This window comes from Ictidomys tridecemlineatus, chromosome 11 (assembly GCF_052094955.1).
Source record: "Ictidomys tridecemlineatus isolate mIctTri1 chromosome 11, mIctTri1.hap1, whole genome shotgun sequence".
NCBI lineage: Eukaryota > Metazoa > Chordata > Mammalia > Rodentia > Sciuridae > Ictidomys > Ictidomys tridecemlineatus.
Genome location: NC_135487.1, coordinates 5,760,750 through 5,778,811, shown reverse-complemented (window position 1 = coordinate 5,778,811; position 18,062 = coordinate 5,760,750). Strand labels below are relative to the sequence as shown.

Genomic DNA, 18,062 nt, shown 5'->3' with positions numbered 1-18,062 from the left:
TTTTGAGACAGGGTCTCTCTGAGTTGCTTAGGGCCTCTAAGTTGCCGAGGCTGGCTTTGAACTTGCGACCCTCCTGAGCCACTGGGATGATAGGGGTGGAGGGCCTTAGTACTCCACCTGAAATGGTGAATTTGATGTCGTATGAATTTCACCCTCATTACAAATAAAAGGGCAGCTCCTGGGTGGACAGTCCTGCTGGACAGTCCAGCTTGGGCAGCAGCTTGGAGACCTTATGGTGTCTCCCTGCTCCTGGTTTGGCTTCCTTGGACCATTTCCTGTGGTAAACGGGCTCAGGGGAAGAGTTCCCCACAGAGGCTTCTCTGCCTCTACCTCCCTGTGGACCTGTTGGTTCCTTTGAGAGCCAGCACTTCACGCGTGGGTTTGCTGTGTCCACCCCCCACTCCTGGGGCTCTGCTGCATGTTCTGAGACTCAGGGCAGACGGAGCCGGGTAAGCCACACTCACCAACCGGTGGAATCTCTTGCACCAGAGGTTGCCAAGGTCTCTGGGCCTCAGTCCCATGAAAGGACTGTGGAGGAATCTCAGAGGGATCTTTAGGGGCTCAACTCTGCAAATAATTCCAGGCCCCCGGGGACCCCTGGGGCGATGTCATCAGAATCGCCAGGCCTGGGAAGATGTAGCTCTCTAGGCCCCACCTATGGTGTATCAAGCTTCCTGGGATTTTGCTTGGTCCCCAAATTTCCCTGTTGGTTCCAGTATGAGGGGGTGTCCGGGAACTTCAGCCTGAAACCTCAAATAGGTCCCGTTACTCGTGTGTGTGTACAAAACACATGTTAAGCAATAGCCGTAGGCCCACCCCCAAAAGCTGTCAGGGGAAGGGAGGAGGCTGAAGGAGGCCGTTCTGTCTCCAGAGTAGATCCAGAAAAATCTGTAGGCAGGGCCAGGTGGAAAGACAGACCTAGGGCCCAGTCAGAGAGGTCACCTGCCCCCCAGCCAGCTGCCCTCAGCCTGGACTTGTCCACTGAGAAGATCCTATTGGTCCATTCATCCCTGGCCCAGGAAGAAGGCTTCCCCAGAAGAGCCAGTTTTCCTCTTTTCTTTAAATCAATCAATAAAAAAATAAAAAAAAAATCTGAGCTCAAAAGAGGACACCGAGGTCCAAGTGCACCAGGGGATGATCAGACCGAGTCCCGCCTGCCAGCATCCAAGTCCTGAGAAACCCTAGGAGGGCCATGAGCGGCTTCCTCGGGCTTGCTGGGCCAGGACATCAGTTGTTGCTCCTCCAGCCCCATCCAAGCTCATGATTTCCTCCCCGGTTGCCATGGCCCCGGACAGAAAACACAGCAAATTCCTGGCCCTGGACAGCTCATTTATTTCAAATATTCTTTGCAGCTGGAATCCAACCATGTTTGGGTGTCTGGACTGCAGCATGAACTAATTGCTCAGCCTTCGGCCCCCTCCCCAGCTCCCCCGGAATAGTTTATGGTTCAGTAAAGCCCACATTCCTCATCCCGCCGAGGAGCAGGAGGGAGGCTGTGGGCAGATGATAGAGACAGGAGTCTTCCCATCTATGGCCAAGCCCTGAGAGTCAGCTACCTGCGCGAAGGCAGGGGATTAATTGCAACCACATGGGCCAAGTCTGCACAGATGGTTTTATTAATACCGCTCCCTTCAGTGCAAAACCCTGCTCCCCAGAAGTCTCCCGGCAGCACAAACGCCCTTATTCCCCTTGTGCTCCCCCACCCCCATGCCTGACCCCACTCCTCCCCTGCCACCCCCCTTCAAAGGAAGCTGGAGTTTCTAACTGCAACCCAGACATGAACCCCGACCTAAAAATAGTTCGAAACCACCTCTGTCCTCCACCCGTAGCTGGGGCAGGCTTGTGGGGTTCCTTTCCCCAATATTCACCTTGATCTTTGGAGTCTTTACCTAGGAAAAAGAAGATTTATCAGGAATTTGGCTCTGGAGTGCTTTAACGTCCATCCTCGACGTCCAAGTCCCCATGCAGGAAGTGACATTTTTCCAGGAGGGCATGAGTCTGTAAAACACTCGCTGGTGAATTTTCCAGCATCCTGGGTCCTGTTCCCGGAGCTTCACATCCCCCTTGTTAGTAGCCTAGGAGACTGGGACACTGACAACTGCCGTTTTTGTAGGAGGCTTGTCCAAGGCCACATAGCCAATGTTTGAACCCAGGTCTGACTCAGGAGTTCATGTGCTTGTCCCCGAGCCAAGCCACCACCACACTGAAATAATTTCCCTTTACCCAGCAACTTTGCAAGAGAAAGAGCTGACACAGACACAAAGTGTGGTGTCCCGACAGTCTCGGGCAAGGTCACCTGGGGAGTCTGGGGACAGCACAGATTCCTGGGCCTGGCCCCAGAAACACTGAATCTGCCTGTCTCTGGAGGTGCCCTGGAATCTGCATTCTGACACTTCCAGGCGGGCCTGAGGCCAGGGTTCTGAGGAAGGAGGCGCTCAGAGGAAGGGACAGAGCACTTTGGTCCTAGGGACCTTGGGCCCTAAGCCAGCCACTTCTCACAGCAGGTGACAAGTCCCTGCAGTGAGCTGAGGGGTTCTTGCTGTTTTTTTTTTTTTTTTGAAACAGTGACAACTTGAGATCACATCTAGTACATTTTTTGACTGTTCACATATCACTCATTGAGCCTCCAAATAAGCAGAATTTCCCTGACCTTCTAGAGAGGGCCCTGTCCACAGCATTGGCAGGATGGCTTCGACAGGCAAGAGCTTGGCGACGGAGCGTCACTACACCTGACCCTGGGGACAGAGACAAGTAAGGATCCGCAGTTCTGCAGAGTGCTGAGCCTGGGTCTGAGGATGCCACATGGGGTCCCCCTGGGGTCGTGACAGCTTCCCCCACGGGTGAGCTTCATAACTGGGCAGCTGAGCCAGAGGCGCTCGCAGTGCACGGAATCGCTTAGTAGGCTCAGCAAGTGCCCTTCTGTTTGGCTGCCGGGCTACACACTCCTGAAGGGGGCTGGTGTGTCCTAGGGCTGTCGTCCAGGGCTCTCCTCCACCTGAGGCTCTGGCTGGCATCCTTCCTTTGCAGGTGGCAGGGAAAACCATGGGCGGCAGCATTGCGGGCTGGACTCGGCGGGCTCTGCCATGCCTCTTTCCCCTCCCGCAAAGCACAAAGGAGGGATTCAGAAGTGGTTTCTTATTTTAACAAACTTTCTTTTATTAGGTTACTGGCTATTATGAACCATCATAAAATAGAACGGGAGTTTCAAAACTATACACGCCACAAGGCTCTGGGCTGAGAGGAGAGGAAAGGTGGGTGGAGGGTCCCAGGGAGTGAAGGCCAGGGAGGCAGAGAGCCCGCATCCATCAGCACCCCTGGGGGACGCTGGTCAAGGAGGCAAGCTTGAGCCTCTGTCATGTGCAGGAGTGTCAGAATGTGACCCACCCTGAAACAGAGAAATCTTCAAGAGCCTGACAGCTAAGGTCCCCTTCCCCAAAAGGAAAAAAAAAAAAGCAACAACCCTCAAATATTCAGGGGGTAATTTACATTCCTCACCCAGTCTTGGCACCAGTTTTGTGCTTTAAAAAATAAACTCCACTGGAAGAATTTTATTTTTTAAAAAAGGTACCCTACAGCAGCTGCTTAAAACATAATTCTTATGGACAAATATATATGCATATATATTAAACATTTCAAACAAATAAAGTCATCTATTGTACCTGTGCAGAAAGAACAGAGCTCAGACTCCAAGGGAGTTGGTTTCAAGACCAAAGGTGCTGGGACACCACATGGGGACAGGCATCCTGCTGTGGCCACCCTTCACCACCCCCGGGGTCGTGGGGGAGAGGAGCTCCTGCAGGTGGGCCTGGAGCCCAGGCAGGTGCTGAGCAGAGGTTCACACTGGCTTCGTGAGGTGGACCCCACGCCTGCTCTCCCCGCCCTGCCCTGCCTGGGGCTTCTATGGGGTGGGGACCCTCTCACTCCTTTTCTTTATTCTGGGGTCCTCTGGGACACAGAGCTTCTGAGGATGCACTTGGGAAATCTCATCTAGAAAAGCAGATGCAAAATCAAACCCACACCAAAAAAAAAAAAAAAAATCATAGACAACCAAAGAAATCCAAACATGTGCAATGATATATGAACTCAAGAGGTAAGTGGCGACCTGGGGACCTGGGGACTGGCATAGCCCTCTCAGGTGGGCTCCCTAAGACACTCCTATTGCACGTGAGGCTAAGTCTCTCTGAGGGGCCTGCTTGAGGACTCAGCGTGGAGCCTCAGGAAACGAGGGAACTACCACAGAGACACTCTGTGCCTGAGCACCAGGGCACCACGCCACGGGCACGGCCCAGGAAGGACAGGTGCGACACACACATCCTGGGGAGGCAGCAGCTGGGGGGAAAGGCAACAGAACGCGCCAGAGAGGTGACCGAAACGAGGTTTCCTTTCCAAATGGAATAAATAAATGACCTTTGTTATGGTTAAAAGAATAAATACAGGGGACGGGCGCTGACAGGGATGGGTGCTGGGTGCTTATCTGCCTGTGGCAGGTCTGACCTCGGCTTCTGCCTCGGGTCCATGGCGTCTGGTATCCTGAGCTGCAGGTGCACAGCCTGGCCCTGCCCTTCCCACTCCTGCTATCTGCCCTTGAGCCCTGGCACTTCCTGCCAGCTCCACCACCTGGGACCCCCCCGGGGGAATGCAGCCTTTCCCCAGAGGTGTGGACAGCAAACCACGCACCCCCCCCCCAGCAGACAGGCGCTCCACGCGGCTTTCGTAGAGTTTATTCTCTGCGTCTGGATTCAAGGAGGGGCTGCGATCCCCCCTGCCAGCGCCGGGGACGGGGACAAGAGCCCCAGCCGGCATCTGTCCAGGTCTGGCAGAGGCAGCCAGGACGAGGAGGAAGAGTAGGCACTTCTGTCCGTGGCCGCAGGCTGCGGTCTCAGGCGCAGGGTGCGGTGGCCCCGGTGGCTCAGTGAGTTGGCACCAGGTGGCGGTCGGGCAGCAGTCCTGGGGCAGAGCGTCACTGGTAGAGGAGGTAGGCCTTGAGGGCGGCAGGCAGCGGCAGCGCAGGGATGGCACCCAGGCGCTCCTTCCCCAGGGCCAGGCGCACCGAGCGACGGCAGAGATCCATGAGCGGCAGGGGCTCAGCTGGGAAAAGCCAGAGAGAGAACCGGAGGTCAGTGGCAGCGTCCACATGCACTCGGCCACCTTCGCTCACAGCATTGCAATGAGTGAACAGCAAGGCTGATTTCTAAGTGCAGAGAAGCTAACCTAGAAGCTTCCAAAGTCCTCTGCCCACACTGACTCAATCCGTGCCCTTGATGGCTGCCGTGAGTGGTGCGATCACAGAGATGCCATGATGATCATCCCCATTTTAGGGAAGAGGAAATGGACAGAGTCTAAACACCTTGCCTGGGTTGTCGGAGACGGAGCTGGGACTTGAACCCAGGCCATCCCCGGACTCCCCACAGGTACTGTTCCTGTCTTTGGTGGCACTGAGGCGCCTTCCCAGCCAGCTGCCCCCGCAGCCTGATAGCACAGGGTTTGGCCACTCCCACTGGCAGGCAGGTTGGAGCCCGAGAAACCCCAGGTCCTGGGGCTGCTTTCTGCCCTACTGGGTGGCTCAGGGAACCTGTAAATGCCCCAAGGACAGCGGGGGCCACTTCCCTGCACCGTCCCAGGCACCACCAGGGTATTTCCCAGGCAGAGGCGCTGCGGACACCCAGAAGAAAGGGAACCTACCCCTAAAGCCTTCGGAATCTTCTCCATTCAGTTCCCAAATGGCCCAGTCCCTGCCTTGCTACAGAGGAGGACCTGGCCAGCTGGCATCTCAGGGGTTTGAAAATCACCCTTTCTCAGGCTTTGCAGCCCCCCCCCCCCGCCAGGCTGCTGAGACCTCAGACAGCTCGGCTCACCCAGCCTCCCCAAGACAGCTCCTCTCTGCCCCAGAGCAACCACAGGTGAGCACACCTGGAACTGCTCCACACCTGCTGGGTTCTGAGGGTGGAAAGAGCAGAAATGAATGGATTGAGGCATTGTCCATGGTCTCCCCTTGACTGTGAGCCTTCTTTGGGAGTAAAATAAAGTTCAGACCAAAAAAACTGGAAAAAATTCAATTCCATTGATTAAAAAGTGTATTCTTATTTTTAAAAGTCCTTTGATATTCACCAATGTGCCTCAAAAATATTAAGAAATATTAATTAATATTCTGGGTGTAGCTCAGAACAGCATGTGCTTATTAGCATGTGCCAGGCTCTGGGTTCAGATCCCAGCTCTGCGAACAATAAATAAATGCAATTCAATTCAATTTTAAAGTGACATTAAAAGCCTTGAATGTTGAAAGGCAAATCTTCTGGCTGGGGAAATGGGAGTAGTCTAGTGATGGGTAGGAGCTTCTTTTTGGGGTGAAGAGAATGTTCTGGAGCTGACTGTGGTCATGGTTGTACCACTAGACACCATGATCGGAACACTCCAGTAGCTGGACTAGATGGCACGCAAATTATATCTCAATGAGGCTTTTATCGGAACAGAGTAAATCTTAGGCTGGATAATGCACTTACTAAATTCCAGACTTTGAAGGAAAGCCCTAGTTGCTCTTCCCCTTCCTACAGGCAGCTACGGCTACAGCTAGACAGAAGAACCGAGATGGTGAACATTGTTGATGGAAAGCTTTGAACCGGAGCTTTTCCTGGACAGCTCAGGATGAAATCCAGGAGCCCTGCCCAGACCAGGAGGTTGAACTAAGTGACCCTCTATCCTTCAGGACCAAGGACCCCTCCAACCTCACCTGCCTACTCAGTCTACACCCAGGACACTCTGGACCTGGCTTCTCATTCCCCGTTGCACACAACAAGACTCGGAGCCCATGACTTTCCCTGTCCTGAGACAGGGAATCCAGACCAAAGCCTTGTCCAGCCAAGACCCTGAAAACCTGAAGGGCTTCGCGGCAGCTCTGGGCTGGGGCGTGGCCATTGACAGGAAGCCCTTCTGCATGGTGCAGGGTGCAGTTCAAGAGTGCATACCCATGGCTGCCCAGAGCCTTCCATCCGCCCCTCGAGAGGTCCAAAGAGCTGAGTCTCCTCCCTGGAGGACGCAGACTGGCTCCCACTAGGGGGACGGGGGCTTCCCCTAGTGTCTGAAGGCACTTGAGAAAGCATGAAGAGCCACTGAATGTGGCCCAGGTTCTCTGCCAGGCTGCAGAGCCAGGGCTGGGAGGATGCCCCCATGGCCACCCTCTTGGCTAGACGGGTTCCAGGTCACCTCACGAATACCCCTGTGGAACAATGTGCAGCAGAGGCCTAGGTGACATTGTAGTACCAGCAACAGGCATCGGGTGTGGAGCACCCATGGTCTATCTTATGGGGACTGTGGCCCTGACCTACAGACAGGGAAACCAAAGTTGGGGGACCACAGTTTGAGAGCCAAAGACTCCAAGAGGACCCAGCAGCTACCTCGTTCTACCCCACATGGCAGCAGTGGGGTGTGGGGGTTCCTGCTGTGTGGGAAGGGGCCGTGGGATCTTCGTGGACTGGCTACAGAGGGGGCAGTTAATGGCTATGGTGACGTTTATTATGAGCTGAAAATATGCCAGAGTCACCCAGGCATCCCGTGGATGTGTCTACTCTCTGGGGCCACAAGTACACAAACACGTCACACCTCCCTGATGTCACAGGCAGGAAGCAAAACAACGGCGCACAGGGTGGTGATCTATCTTCAAAGGCTGGACGGAGACAAAACACACTGGCCACAGAAATGGATGTGGGCACTGTGCCTTGGAGAAATGTCCCTCCTACCAATTTGGTGTCAGCACCAATCCCAGAAGGTCTCCCCCACTTCAGGACCTTTGACTGTGGGCTGTGAGCCTTGTATCCCGCTCCATCCACAAGCCCAGGTGCCCACTGAAAGTCCACCATGCTGGTGGGCACTGTCGTGTTGACCAGGGCCCCTGGTCCTATGCCCATTCCCCAGAGGCTAAGATACCTGTTCATTTTAACAAGTGACACGAACGAGAGAGACCGATAGTGGACGAACATGCAGCAAAGAAATAAGAAAGCAAATCAGGTCCCACTTCAGGGACCCGAAGGTCAAGAACCTGGAGGAGCCCAGGAGCCAACTTCTGCACGGCTATGAGAAAAGGCCACCTGATGGCCTATTTGAACTGGCGCCATTCGGAGCCCCAGCCGTGACTCTCACGGTTCTCTGGGAGACGTGGACCCAGCTCACACTGCAAGGGTGCAATTCTGTACCTGGTCCATGGGCTAAAGGAATGGATGAGAGGTCTGGGGGAGCACAGCTCTAAGTGCCTTCGGTGCATTGGTGACTCTCCCCTGACCCCTGTCCCAGACTCCAGGCTTGTAGGCCATCAGGATGTACTGAAGGAACTTCTCAAATTTAGCGTTGGCCCCTCAGCCTGCTCCACCCTCTGGCTTCTCCATCTCACCAGTTAACAGTCCTGTCCTCACCACCTTCACAGCTCCCACCCGGCCCAATGCTGGTCACCTCTCACCCCGTCAACTGACATGGCTGCCACTACTGTCCATTTCTACACAAGACATGAGCCACTGCTCCCCATACTCAAGCCCCTGGGGCATCTGTTTCAGCAGGTCAATGCTCGTGGCTCCAACACATGGCTCCTCACCCTACCCCAGTCCTGCAGTGGGGCTGACAAGGCCCCACCCTTGGTGTTCTGCTCCATGTCCCAGGGACTGGCCGTGTATGTCTATGTTCCCATTTGGATCCTCCAGTCAACTGTGCCCGGCCAGGATGGGGGAAGACAGGAAGCCAAAGGCCCTGGCAGTGCCTCAGTGTGCATCTGCATATGGGTGGGGGAGGCCTCCTCATCACTGACCAAGAGTGTCCTGGTGTGACGGCTGGAGTCTCCATGCAGATTCCAGCTCACAGGTACCGTACCCAACCACACATGCCCATTCTCTCCTTCCCCCAATCCCTAGAATTTTTCAATCAAGAAAAATTACAAACATTTTCAACTTCCCAGTAGATGCAGGATAAGCATCACCTAGTCAGAGGACATGTGTCAGAGGACCTGTGTCTGGGCCTCGGGGACTGTGTCAGCAGAACTCTGAGCTGTGCCTATATCACCAGGACTCACAGGCCCAGACCCCTCCCGGTGCTCCAGGTCTGTATTCTGTCCTAGTGCAAGGACACACAGACGGCAAAGCTGTGTGGCTCACAGGACTTGTGACAGTATCGGCAGGCCCGTTTCCAGAGGGACCATAGTCCTGGTGGCCAGGCTGTGATGGTAGGCTCCCCTCATCTGGCACAGAATGAACCCTAACCTCGCTAGCTCCATGGCACCTCTCTGCTGGGAGGATGGAGGCTGGCCCAAGGGCCAGGGATCCCCAAGATCTTAAGTGCTGGCAGCATATGCCCAGGGCTCCCAATCCCTGCCCATCTCGGCTCCTTTACCGTCACTCAGGGGACAAATTTGATTGTGGACTTAGGCTGCTCATTTCTGTCACCTGGGGAGATGGCTCACAGAACTCGCTCTCGTGGTTCCCTCGTGCAGGTCTCAGGTGAATTCCTCAGGAGTCCCCTGCTGGATGCACACCCGGCCCCGCTGCTGGGAATGCCATGACCTCAGGTGAGGATGGAGCAACGGGGAGCCCGCCCGCAGACATGCTGCCCCATTTGGCTGTCAGCTCCCTGTCCCTCCTCAGACAGAGCCAGAAGGGAGGATCGATCCAGAGACAGAGCGGAGGGGAGGCTTTCAAAGAGAAAGCCTTCAGAGTTAGTTCACGCCTGACCACCCTCCACGTTTCAGTATTTTCCAAAGAGTGAAGTGGGCGGTGGCAGAGGGGGAGGAGGAGGACGACCATCAGGAGAACCTGCAGTTTTGTGAGACGGTCAAGCAAATGCACATAACCCCAGGGGGGCCTTGCCCACTGCCCGCTTGGCTTGCAGGGCAGGGCTAGGATTCAGGGTGTCAGGCCAAACCTGCTCTTAAAGACAGTCATCCCACGGGGCGGATGGAGCTTCCTGACCCACTCCTTTCCAGAGGTGGGATACACAGGCAGAAGGGACCTGCGAGGCAAAGAGCCCAGCGTGGGGCCCAGCGTGGGGCAGACAGTTCTGGAATGCCAGGACCTCCTGCTAGCCCAGGCACCTCGCCAGGCAGACACAGAGCCCTCCGCCTCCCACCACACACAAACTATTTTCACACAGTCCCACAAAAGCCACTCCCCTTTCCAAAAGAGCAGGCAGAACCTGCTGTTGCTGCTGCCTGTTTCTAATCCACAGGCTCCTCCCCCAGTCTGCTGACACCGTGAATGAACGCGCCGCTCTTGGGACAGTGTCTGAAAGGAGCCTCTAGCACCAGGAGACAAAAACCCAAAATTTGTCTGAAGAGTGACAGAGGCCAATGGTTTTCATTTATCTGAGAGGGCCTAGCACCCCCAAGGCTGCAAATCCCAACTCAATAATAGGCTGGGTACCATGCTGGAGTTTGGTCAACTGCAGATCAAACCCGGAGGCAGGCTAATCAGAGATAAACAAAGATCATTCATCCATCTATTTGTTTCATCCATCACCCATCCATCTAGTCATCATCCATTCAACCAACCAACCATCCATCCATCCATCCATCCAAGCATCCCATCCATTCACCTAACGATCTACACATCCCTTCATCTATCCATCCATCCACCCATTCATTCCATCCATCCACTTGTTCATCCACGGATCCATTCAGCCACTCATTCCATCTGTCTGTCCACCCATCCATCCATCCACCCACTCTTCATTCATTCATCCAGCCATCCAGCCATCCAGCAATGCCAGATGATTCAGCAAACTCAGGCTAGAGTTTCTCATGGAACCAGATGCAGGTAAGAGTGGCCTTTGAGGGTCTGAATACATGAGGACATCTACTTAAAAACACTTTAGCCCCAACAGCTGCATAAACTTGTAGCCCAAGCCCAGACGGGACCACAGGGACATGGGGAGGGTACTGCCTCCGACAAAGCAGGCAACACTTACGATCGAGTCCGTTCAAGTAGCGCATACGGATCTCACAGTGGCCCCAGACGGCGCTCACTACAGGATACAGTTTTTTGCCCTTGAGTCCCCGAAAAGCCACTCCCATGTACTGTCCATCCACAATGAAGCTCAGGGTCCCGTCATCCATGTCCAAGGCCACAAGGAAGGAGTCAGGGACAATGAACGTCTCGTCCGGCTCCAGAAAGGCCGGGTACGTTTTGCTCGGCTGGTTCTTGCCGTCGTGGTAGAGCCGGTTCCGCCCCAAGTCCCAGCCCCAGGACTCGTGGTTATTCCCCACGAGGGTCGTGTACCCCACGGAGTGCAGGGGGGCGTCCGCTGTGGCCACCCCCACGACGGCGTGGGTGCCCCGCTGTCTCATGGCCCACGTGATCTGCCACACGTGCAGCCCGCGCGTGTACCCGACTTTGCCCCTGATGGCGTCTGTGCTCTGGGCCACCGGATGCCGGTGGAAGATCAGCTTGTCGTCCTCCTTCACGAAGACGTTGAGTGAGCGGTCGTTGTTGTTCCAGGAGTGGAGCAGCTGGATGTCGTAGGACACGGGGGGCATGTCCAGCAGCAGGTCCAGCCGGGTGGGCTTGCAGTAATCCAGGCCCTGGAGCTCCTGCTTCAGGGGCCGGTATGTGGGGTCCCGCATGTCCACCGTCTTGATCCCTCCGGTGACCTTCTGACCCATGTTCGCCTGGTTTCACCTTCCCGCTGGCTCCCAGGGCAAACTCATCAATCTCCGGGCCTCAGCTCACTCTTCTAACCGGGGCCAGGCAGAATTCCTAAGGAAGGTTGCTAGGAGACCTCCGCACGTTGTGGAGCATTCCGTGGCGTCTAATGGATGGAAAGAAAAACAGGAGGCCGGGTGAGCAGCAGCGCGGGGTGAAGGGAAAGTTACCTAGGAGAGCACGGCTGCCCGTGCCAACAGGTCCCGGGGCCTGGCGCCGGGCTCCCCTCACACCTGATCAGGGGCAGCCCGGAGCCTGGGCACAGATGTCCCCTGTTCCCCTGTTCCCGTGGCTATGCTGTCACAAAGGGAAGGGGCTCCGTGCCCTGCGGTCTGCATGGAGATTGGACTTGAAGGCCGACACCATTCTCAATGTGTTGGGTCAGTCTGAGACAATCGGGGGACACCCCCCAAGGACATCATCAGGGTCTCAGGGGGCAGAAGCCCCAGGCAGCGCAGCCCAGAGCCGGCCACGATGCAGTGGGCACCTTCATGGTCAAAACGAAGGGAGGTGTCCTGTCCTTGCCTCGCTGCAGAGAGGGGACAGCAGAGCCCAAGGAGCAGCAGAGACTGTAGAAGACACCAAATCCCAGCCTTCCCCTCTCTCCTCCAATACAGCCAGGTGCCTTGGACGGACAGCCTGGGAAGGAACCAGGACGTAGACCGGAAACTCAACCTGGGGCATGTGTGTGCACTGGGTGGGAAGGACCCCGGAGGCTCCCGGCACCCCTAAGTTTGCAGCAACCCCCCAACGGGTCTTGTCCCACCCAGAATGAGGAGCCAGCGATGCCCTTCTCAAGGGCCTGGGGCAGGTCCCCATTCAGCTGAGGGCTGGCCTTACCTTCACCCCCTCCCCCTTGTCTGGGGCTAACACCTAGAAGACCAGCGCCTCTCTTGTCCGCCCGCCCTTCAGCTAGAAGCCAAATGTCGCTTGGCTTCTAGTAGGTCTTGATGGCCTACTGGGAGGAAGCCCGACTCCGGGGACTGTCCTCCCTCTCGGGCTCCACTGTCCCCTGGATTCCTCAGGGGACACAGAGATCTCACTGCATCTGTTCCTGTCATTCCCCCGGCCCCGCAGCCCAGGAAGAGCAGCAGGAGGGCAGGATGTCCCCACTTCTCAGTGTCCGGCCTCAGATGAGGGCAGATCACCTGTCCTGCTGGGCTCCTGGGCCTCACTCGAGAGCCGAGTGCTTTCCACCATCAAAACCGTCCTTGAGTGGAAGGGCACTCTGCTGCCAGGTGTAACGGAGGAGAATGAATGACCTCCCTGGCCTCTGGGAGGGGTGTTCGCCACTGGGTTTGGGAGATGACCACAGAGGCACGGTCATCTCTTCAGGAGCCTAGGATCAACCGGACACGGTGAGGATAAATAAACTTAACAACAAGAGTTCAAGGAAGCTGGGTGGAGGCCACTGAACTTGGCCCCTGGGGACAGGGTCACACTGGGTCACTTGTCCCAAGAAGCACTAAGGTTCCTGAAGACAGGGGACAAAGAGAACACAAAAGGTCTATGTCGGGGAGGCTGCCAGACACAGGGACAGCTGGGTACCATAGAGTCATGGCCTCCTGTTTAGCCCCAGAACGGCAGGGCCAGCAGGTGGCACCAAACTGAGCCGCCTTCCTCTCAGCCGGGGAGAGTCGGGGTGGGGCCGCAGCCTCAGGGTGGCCGGGCCTCCTGCAGACTCCCTCTCTGCAGAACATTTCCATGTGAATGCTGGGTGCTCAGGGGCCCTTATCCTGTGAGCAGGTGGCATTTGTCACCTTCCTTTCTGGGTGTGAGACAGAGGGCTCCCTCCATGCTAGAGGCATGGTCATCTCTTCAGAGATAGGCTAGGGCCTGTGTCCGATATTGGCCAGGCCAGTGCAGAGCTGAGATGTCCCTCTCTGCAGCCGAGGGACTGCCCCATTCCAAAAGATCTGTGGACGCCATGCCTCTGCCTATTGAGTCTCCAAAGACCATCCCCATTTCAAGCTTTCAGGGGGGAGAGGCTGGGTTTGGGTGCAGAAATGGGATTTTGCTGCCTAAGACCTTGGCAGCTCCATCGTCACAGCAGGAAGGAACTTTCTGGCCAATCTTACTGACGGAGGACCTCGCAACACATACTCAGGGACAGGAGGGATGGAAGAGGAGGCTGGGGGCAGCGAACTAGACCTCAGCCTTCCCTGAGTGCCCCCCACCCAACTCCTCCCCAGTCCCCACTGGAACAGGGTGCGGAGCTGGGGGGGCCATCAGGGGGTGTCTCTCAAAGTCAGAGCTCAATTAGGAGGGCCCAGAGGTACCGCCCTAAAACGCTGTCCAGACAACTCTCTACCGTGTCCTTGGGTCAGCTCACCACAGAGGTCAGCTCCCTGGGAGGCGGCGGGGGAGGGAACTGATGTCCTAAGAGCATGGATTTCACCACTTCTTGCAGCCAAGCAGCCCACGGCCTCTGCCAGCTCCATCATCACAGCAGGAAGGAACTTTCTGGAAAATCTCACTGATGGGGACCCCGTTCCCCAACACCTACACAGGGACAGTGGGAGTGAAGAGGAGCTGCTGGGAGAGGAAGTGAAGGGGAGAGGCCGCCCAACACGGCAGGGAAGTGGGTGGGGGGACACCTGGGCCTGGGCGCACAGGGAACCCGGGTTTAGCTAGACTGGAGGCCGGCGAGTTTTCTCTGTCGGGCGAGATGCGCTCTCTGTGGCCAGACCCTCTCCATGAGCTACCACCTCTGCCACTGGAGCACGGAAGGGTCTGTGGAAGGTGTGGAGGTCAGAGCCTGGCCCAGCCCAATACGACTTTGACGCCCCCTTCCCGGGAGTCCCCAGGAGCACAGCTCACCACTTGCCCCTCCCAGGACTGCAGGCTGCAGGGCACCTCCCTGGCCCTGCCTCCCGAGGCTCCCAAAGCCAGGCAGCACGATGGTGGTGGACACCAACTAGAATTCGCCTTTGACTTTTCTGAGTGTCCACTGGTGCGTCTGTACTTTGGATGTCACCTGTGGGTCACAGGCTTGCCTAAAACTCAGCAGAGACAATGTTCCAGAGAGGGCCTGGTGCATTTTGCTTTTGTTCTTATTTTCCAGAATGTGCTCCTTTCACTGAACAAAGATCACTGCTAACCGGTGTTCCTGGTCACCACACCTGGCCCTTTTGGCCATGACCCAAGGGCACGGAGTGCTGGGCTGGAACAGACCACGATTAAGGTCTCTTCTAAATCAAGGCTCAGCAGACTCCCTCTGTGCATGGCCAGATTGCAACTATTTTGGGCTTTCCAGACAACATGTAAACAATGGTGTGGCCAGGTCCTAATAAAACTTTAAGAAAACACACAGCAGGCTGGATTGGGCGCAGCGCTGTCCGCTGACTCCTGTTCTAAACCTGTGCGTAGCTTCTGACCCCTGCACCAGAACACCTGGATGTGGAGCCCAGGATGGGGGTGGGGTGCAGCACCCACAGCTGCTGAGTGACAGGGATGTCACTGGGCCGAGGTAGCTCCCCTGGGCCAGGAGGGAGTCCAGCGTGAGGACCAAACTGCTGCCAGGAAGGGGGCAGCTCAGCCCTGGGATCACCTGTTCCCTGCTGTTCTGAGAAGCAAATGCAGAAGCACCAGCCTCACAGAACCTAGAGGTGCCAGAGGAGTGCCAGGACCTGGTCACCGAGCGAACCCGTGACAAGCCCAGAGAGGTGGGAGGACTCAGCCTCGTCCCCACCCTGGAGAAGCCAAACCCAAAGGGTGTGCAGTGTGCAGGGCTGGAATGTGGGAGCAGAGGACAGAGACGGCTGTGCTGTCACCTGGCCCATGAGCTTTGTGCACCTGCGCGTGCCTCCATGTACACACACACACACACACACACACACACACGCACACACACACATGCCATGTGCCTGCACGTGCACCTGACGGGCACACGTGTGCCGCACAGAGAGTGATGGGCAGTGGCTGTGGGGCTGCTGGCCAAGTGGCTCCTGCTCCTCACTCCCTTAGCAGAAGTTCTACATCCCAGAAGGCACTCTCACCGTGACCAGCTGTCCCCTCAGAGGGCACCTGCCCACTCCTCCTGTTTGCCGTCTCAGACTGAGATGATCAGATTCCTGGTGGGGTGAGTGTGTGTGTGAGAGTGTGTGTGAGTGTGAGAGTGTGTGTGAGTGTGTGAGTGTGTGTGTGTGAGTGTGTGTGAATTTGAGTGTGTGTGAGAGTGTGTGTGTGTGAGTGTGTGTGTGGATGTGTGTGTGAATGTGAATGTGTGTGTGTGAGTGTGTGTGTGAATTTGAGTGTTGTGAGAGTGTGTGTGTGTGAGTGTGTGTGTGAATGTGTGTGTGTGAGTGTGTGTGAATTTGAGTGTGTATGTGTGAGAGTATGTATGTGTGAGTGTGTGTGTGTGTGAATGTGAATGTGTGTGTGTGTGTGAGTGTGTGAGTGTGTGTGTGTGTGCGCGTGCGTGAGCAGGAGCTCTGACGGCAGGTCCGTCACGCTCACGGGGTGGCAGGAAGATGGGCAGACATTCTGGGCCGGGAACTCCTACCAGCACTTTCTACAGGTAAAATCAGATTAGAGCCAAGATCAAAAGGGTCAGGGTAGAAAAACAGCCATCAAAGGGTGGGCCGGGAGCCTGGGAGAAAGGACGTCCTTCACACAATGGGCTGTCAGCCGTGAGTCATGACCCAGAGCTGCCTCTCCCTGGGGTCTACGTTCCGAAGCCAACGCCCGTGGTGGGACTGTGTGTCCACTCAGGCGCTCCTCGGGGAGCCGGCGGCTGGCGGGCTTCCCCGATGGACTCGTGTGCCCTCTCCCTTGGCAGTGCTGTGGGGTCGAGTTAGCGCACCTTGATGAGGGTCTGGGGGTGACCCCGGTCTACAGGTGGGGTGTGCATGGGGCCTCTGCCTCCCACCCTCCCTGTCCCTCTGCTCCCTGGTCACAGCTCCCCCTTGACACCAGCTGCTCTGCCTGCCACCACACCTGGGGGTGAAGAGGGGAGACAGGTCCCCAGTGTGGAAGGCGGGCACGGAGGGTGGGGCGGGGCAGGCGGGGGGCATGCACAGTGGAATCGAGCTGGCTGCTTTCACCGGCCCACCTAGGCCCCGTGGCTGGCCTGCCCACGCCCCCAGCCCCGGCCCCACACACTGTCTTGACTGGGGTCACAGGTCAGCTCATGAGCAAAATCCTTCAACCCAGGGTCCCCAGTGGTAGTCAGGGGTGGGGTGGCCAGGTGCTAAGGGGAGGCCTGCTTCAGAGAGGTTTGCTGGCCACAGCTCTCAGAGGGGGGAGAAGGTCACACGCCAACTCCTCCCAGTCTCTTGGGCTCCTCCAGGTGGGCTCCTCTCCCCCCAGGATGGCGGGGGGGTGGGGGTGGCGATGAGCAAGCGACAGGTGAAAAGGAAGGAGGTACAAAGGGCCAGGGGCACAATCATACCCAGAGGGCACCGTTGGGGGGTCCTAGACCTGCGCAGGCCAAGGGCACAGGTCCTACCCACAGCCTGGGATGGTCTAAGGCAGCCATCTCATGGCAGAGGGAGGGGGCTGGGGACAGGAAAGACCACCTGGACATGCGGTGGGGTCCACTGGCTGCTTCACCCCAAGTTAGAGGGGGACGCGGAGCTCGGCGTGGGACCACTGAGGGGTGAGTGCGCAGCGGGTGCCGTGAGTTAAACACCTGAGAGTCACAGGCTGCGGGAGCCTTCCTGCACAGGGGTAGGGGGCAGCCGTCTGGAACCAGCGTCTTGGTGCCTTGATGCCCCGTGTCCAGATGTTGAATACCCAGCAGTCGCTTTTCCCAGGGTCTTGTCTACAAACCCCACTGGTCCGCAGAAGGACGCGTGGAGGAGGATGCTCAGGGCAGCGTGAGTCCCACCTCATCCTGCACAGCCCAGGGGCACAATGAGGCAGCCCCTCATTCTCACCACTCAGGAGGCTGAGGCAGGAGGCTAGCCTCAGCAACTAGTGAGATCCTGTCTCAAAATAAAAAATAAAAAGGACTGGGGGTGGAGCTCAGTGACAGAGCATCCCAGGGTCAATCCCCAGTATAAATAAACCAATGAATAAGTGCATGCATTAGTTTTGTCACAAAAATGATATTTCAGCAGAGGCTGAAAACATTGACTTAATCCACTTTATTTATAACAACAAGTTGTCCCCAAAGCAACTCCTAGACCCTCCATCTGTGTCACCTCTTACAAAGCTAGCACAGGGTAGATGCTTAAGTGATCACCTTGCAGGCTTCCCCAAGACCATCACAGCCAGAGCCTGCCACGGGCAGAAGGCATTTAAAGTAAAGGGGCAGAACCTTTGGAAAGCTGCGAGGCCACCCAAAGAGGAACGTTATTCCTACAATGATTTCTCCCAAGACTTAGGGTTGCACCATCTCGAAATGTCAAACCCCATTTGTCCAGTACAGAGGGGGCAGCTGTCTGTCTC

The 18,062-nt window shown here is 56.4% G+C and overlaps 1 protein-coding gene across 5 annotated transcripts in view; it reads right to left on the bottom strand.

Moving 5' to 3' along the window:
• Nucleotides 1-3,131: 3,131 nt before the first annotated feature.
• Nucleotides 3,132-18,062, bottom strand: part of Spsb1 (splA/ryanodine receptor domain and SOCS box containing 1) — a 59,204-nt gene continuing 44,273 nt past the window's right edge. For all 5 annotated transcript variants that reach the window (XM_078025223.1, XM_078025222.1, XM_078025225.1 and 2 more), the window contains 2 exons: nucleotides 10,936-11,775; nucleotides 3,132-5,088 (listed from right to left, as the gene is read on the bottom strand). In XM_078025223.1, coding sequence (XP_077881349.1) covers nucleotides 4,961-5,088; nucleotides 10,936-11,629 — 822 coding nt within the window. In that variant the 5' untranslated portion in view covers nucleotides 11,630-11,775 and the 3' untranslated portion in view covers nucleotides 3,132-4,960. The remainder of the gene's footprint in view (nucleotides 5,089-10,935; nucleotides 11,776-18,062) is intronic.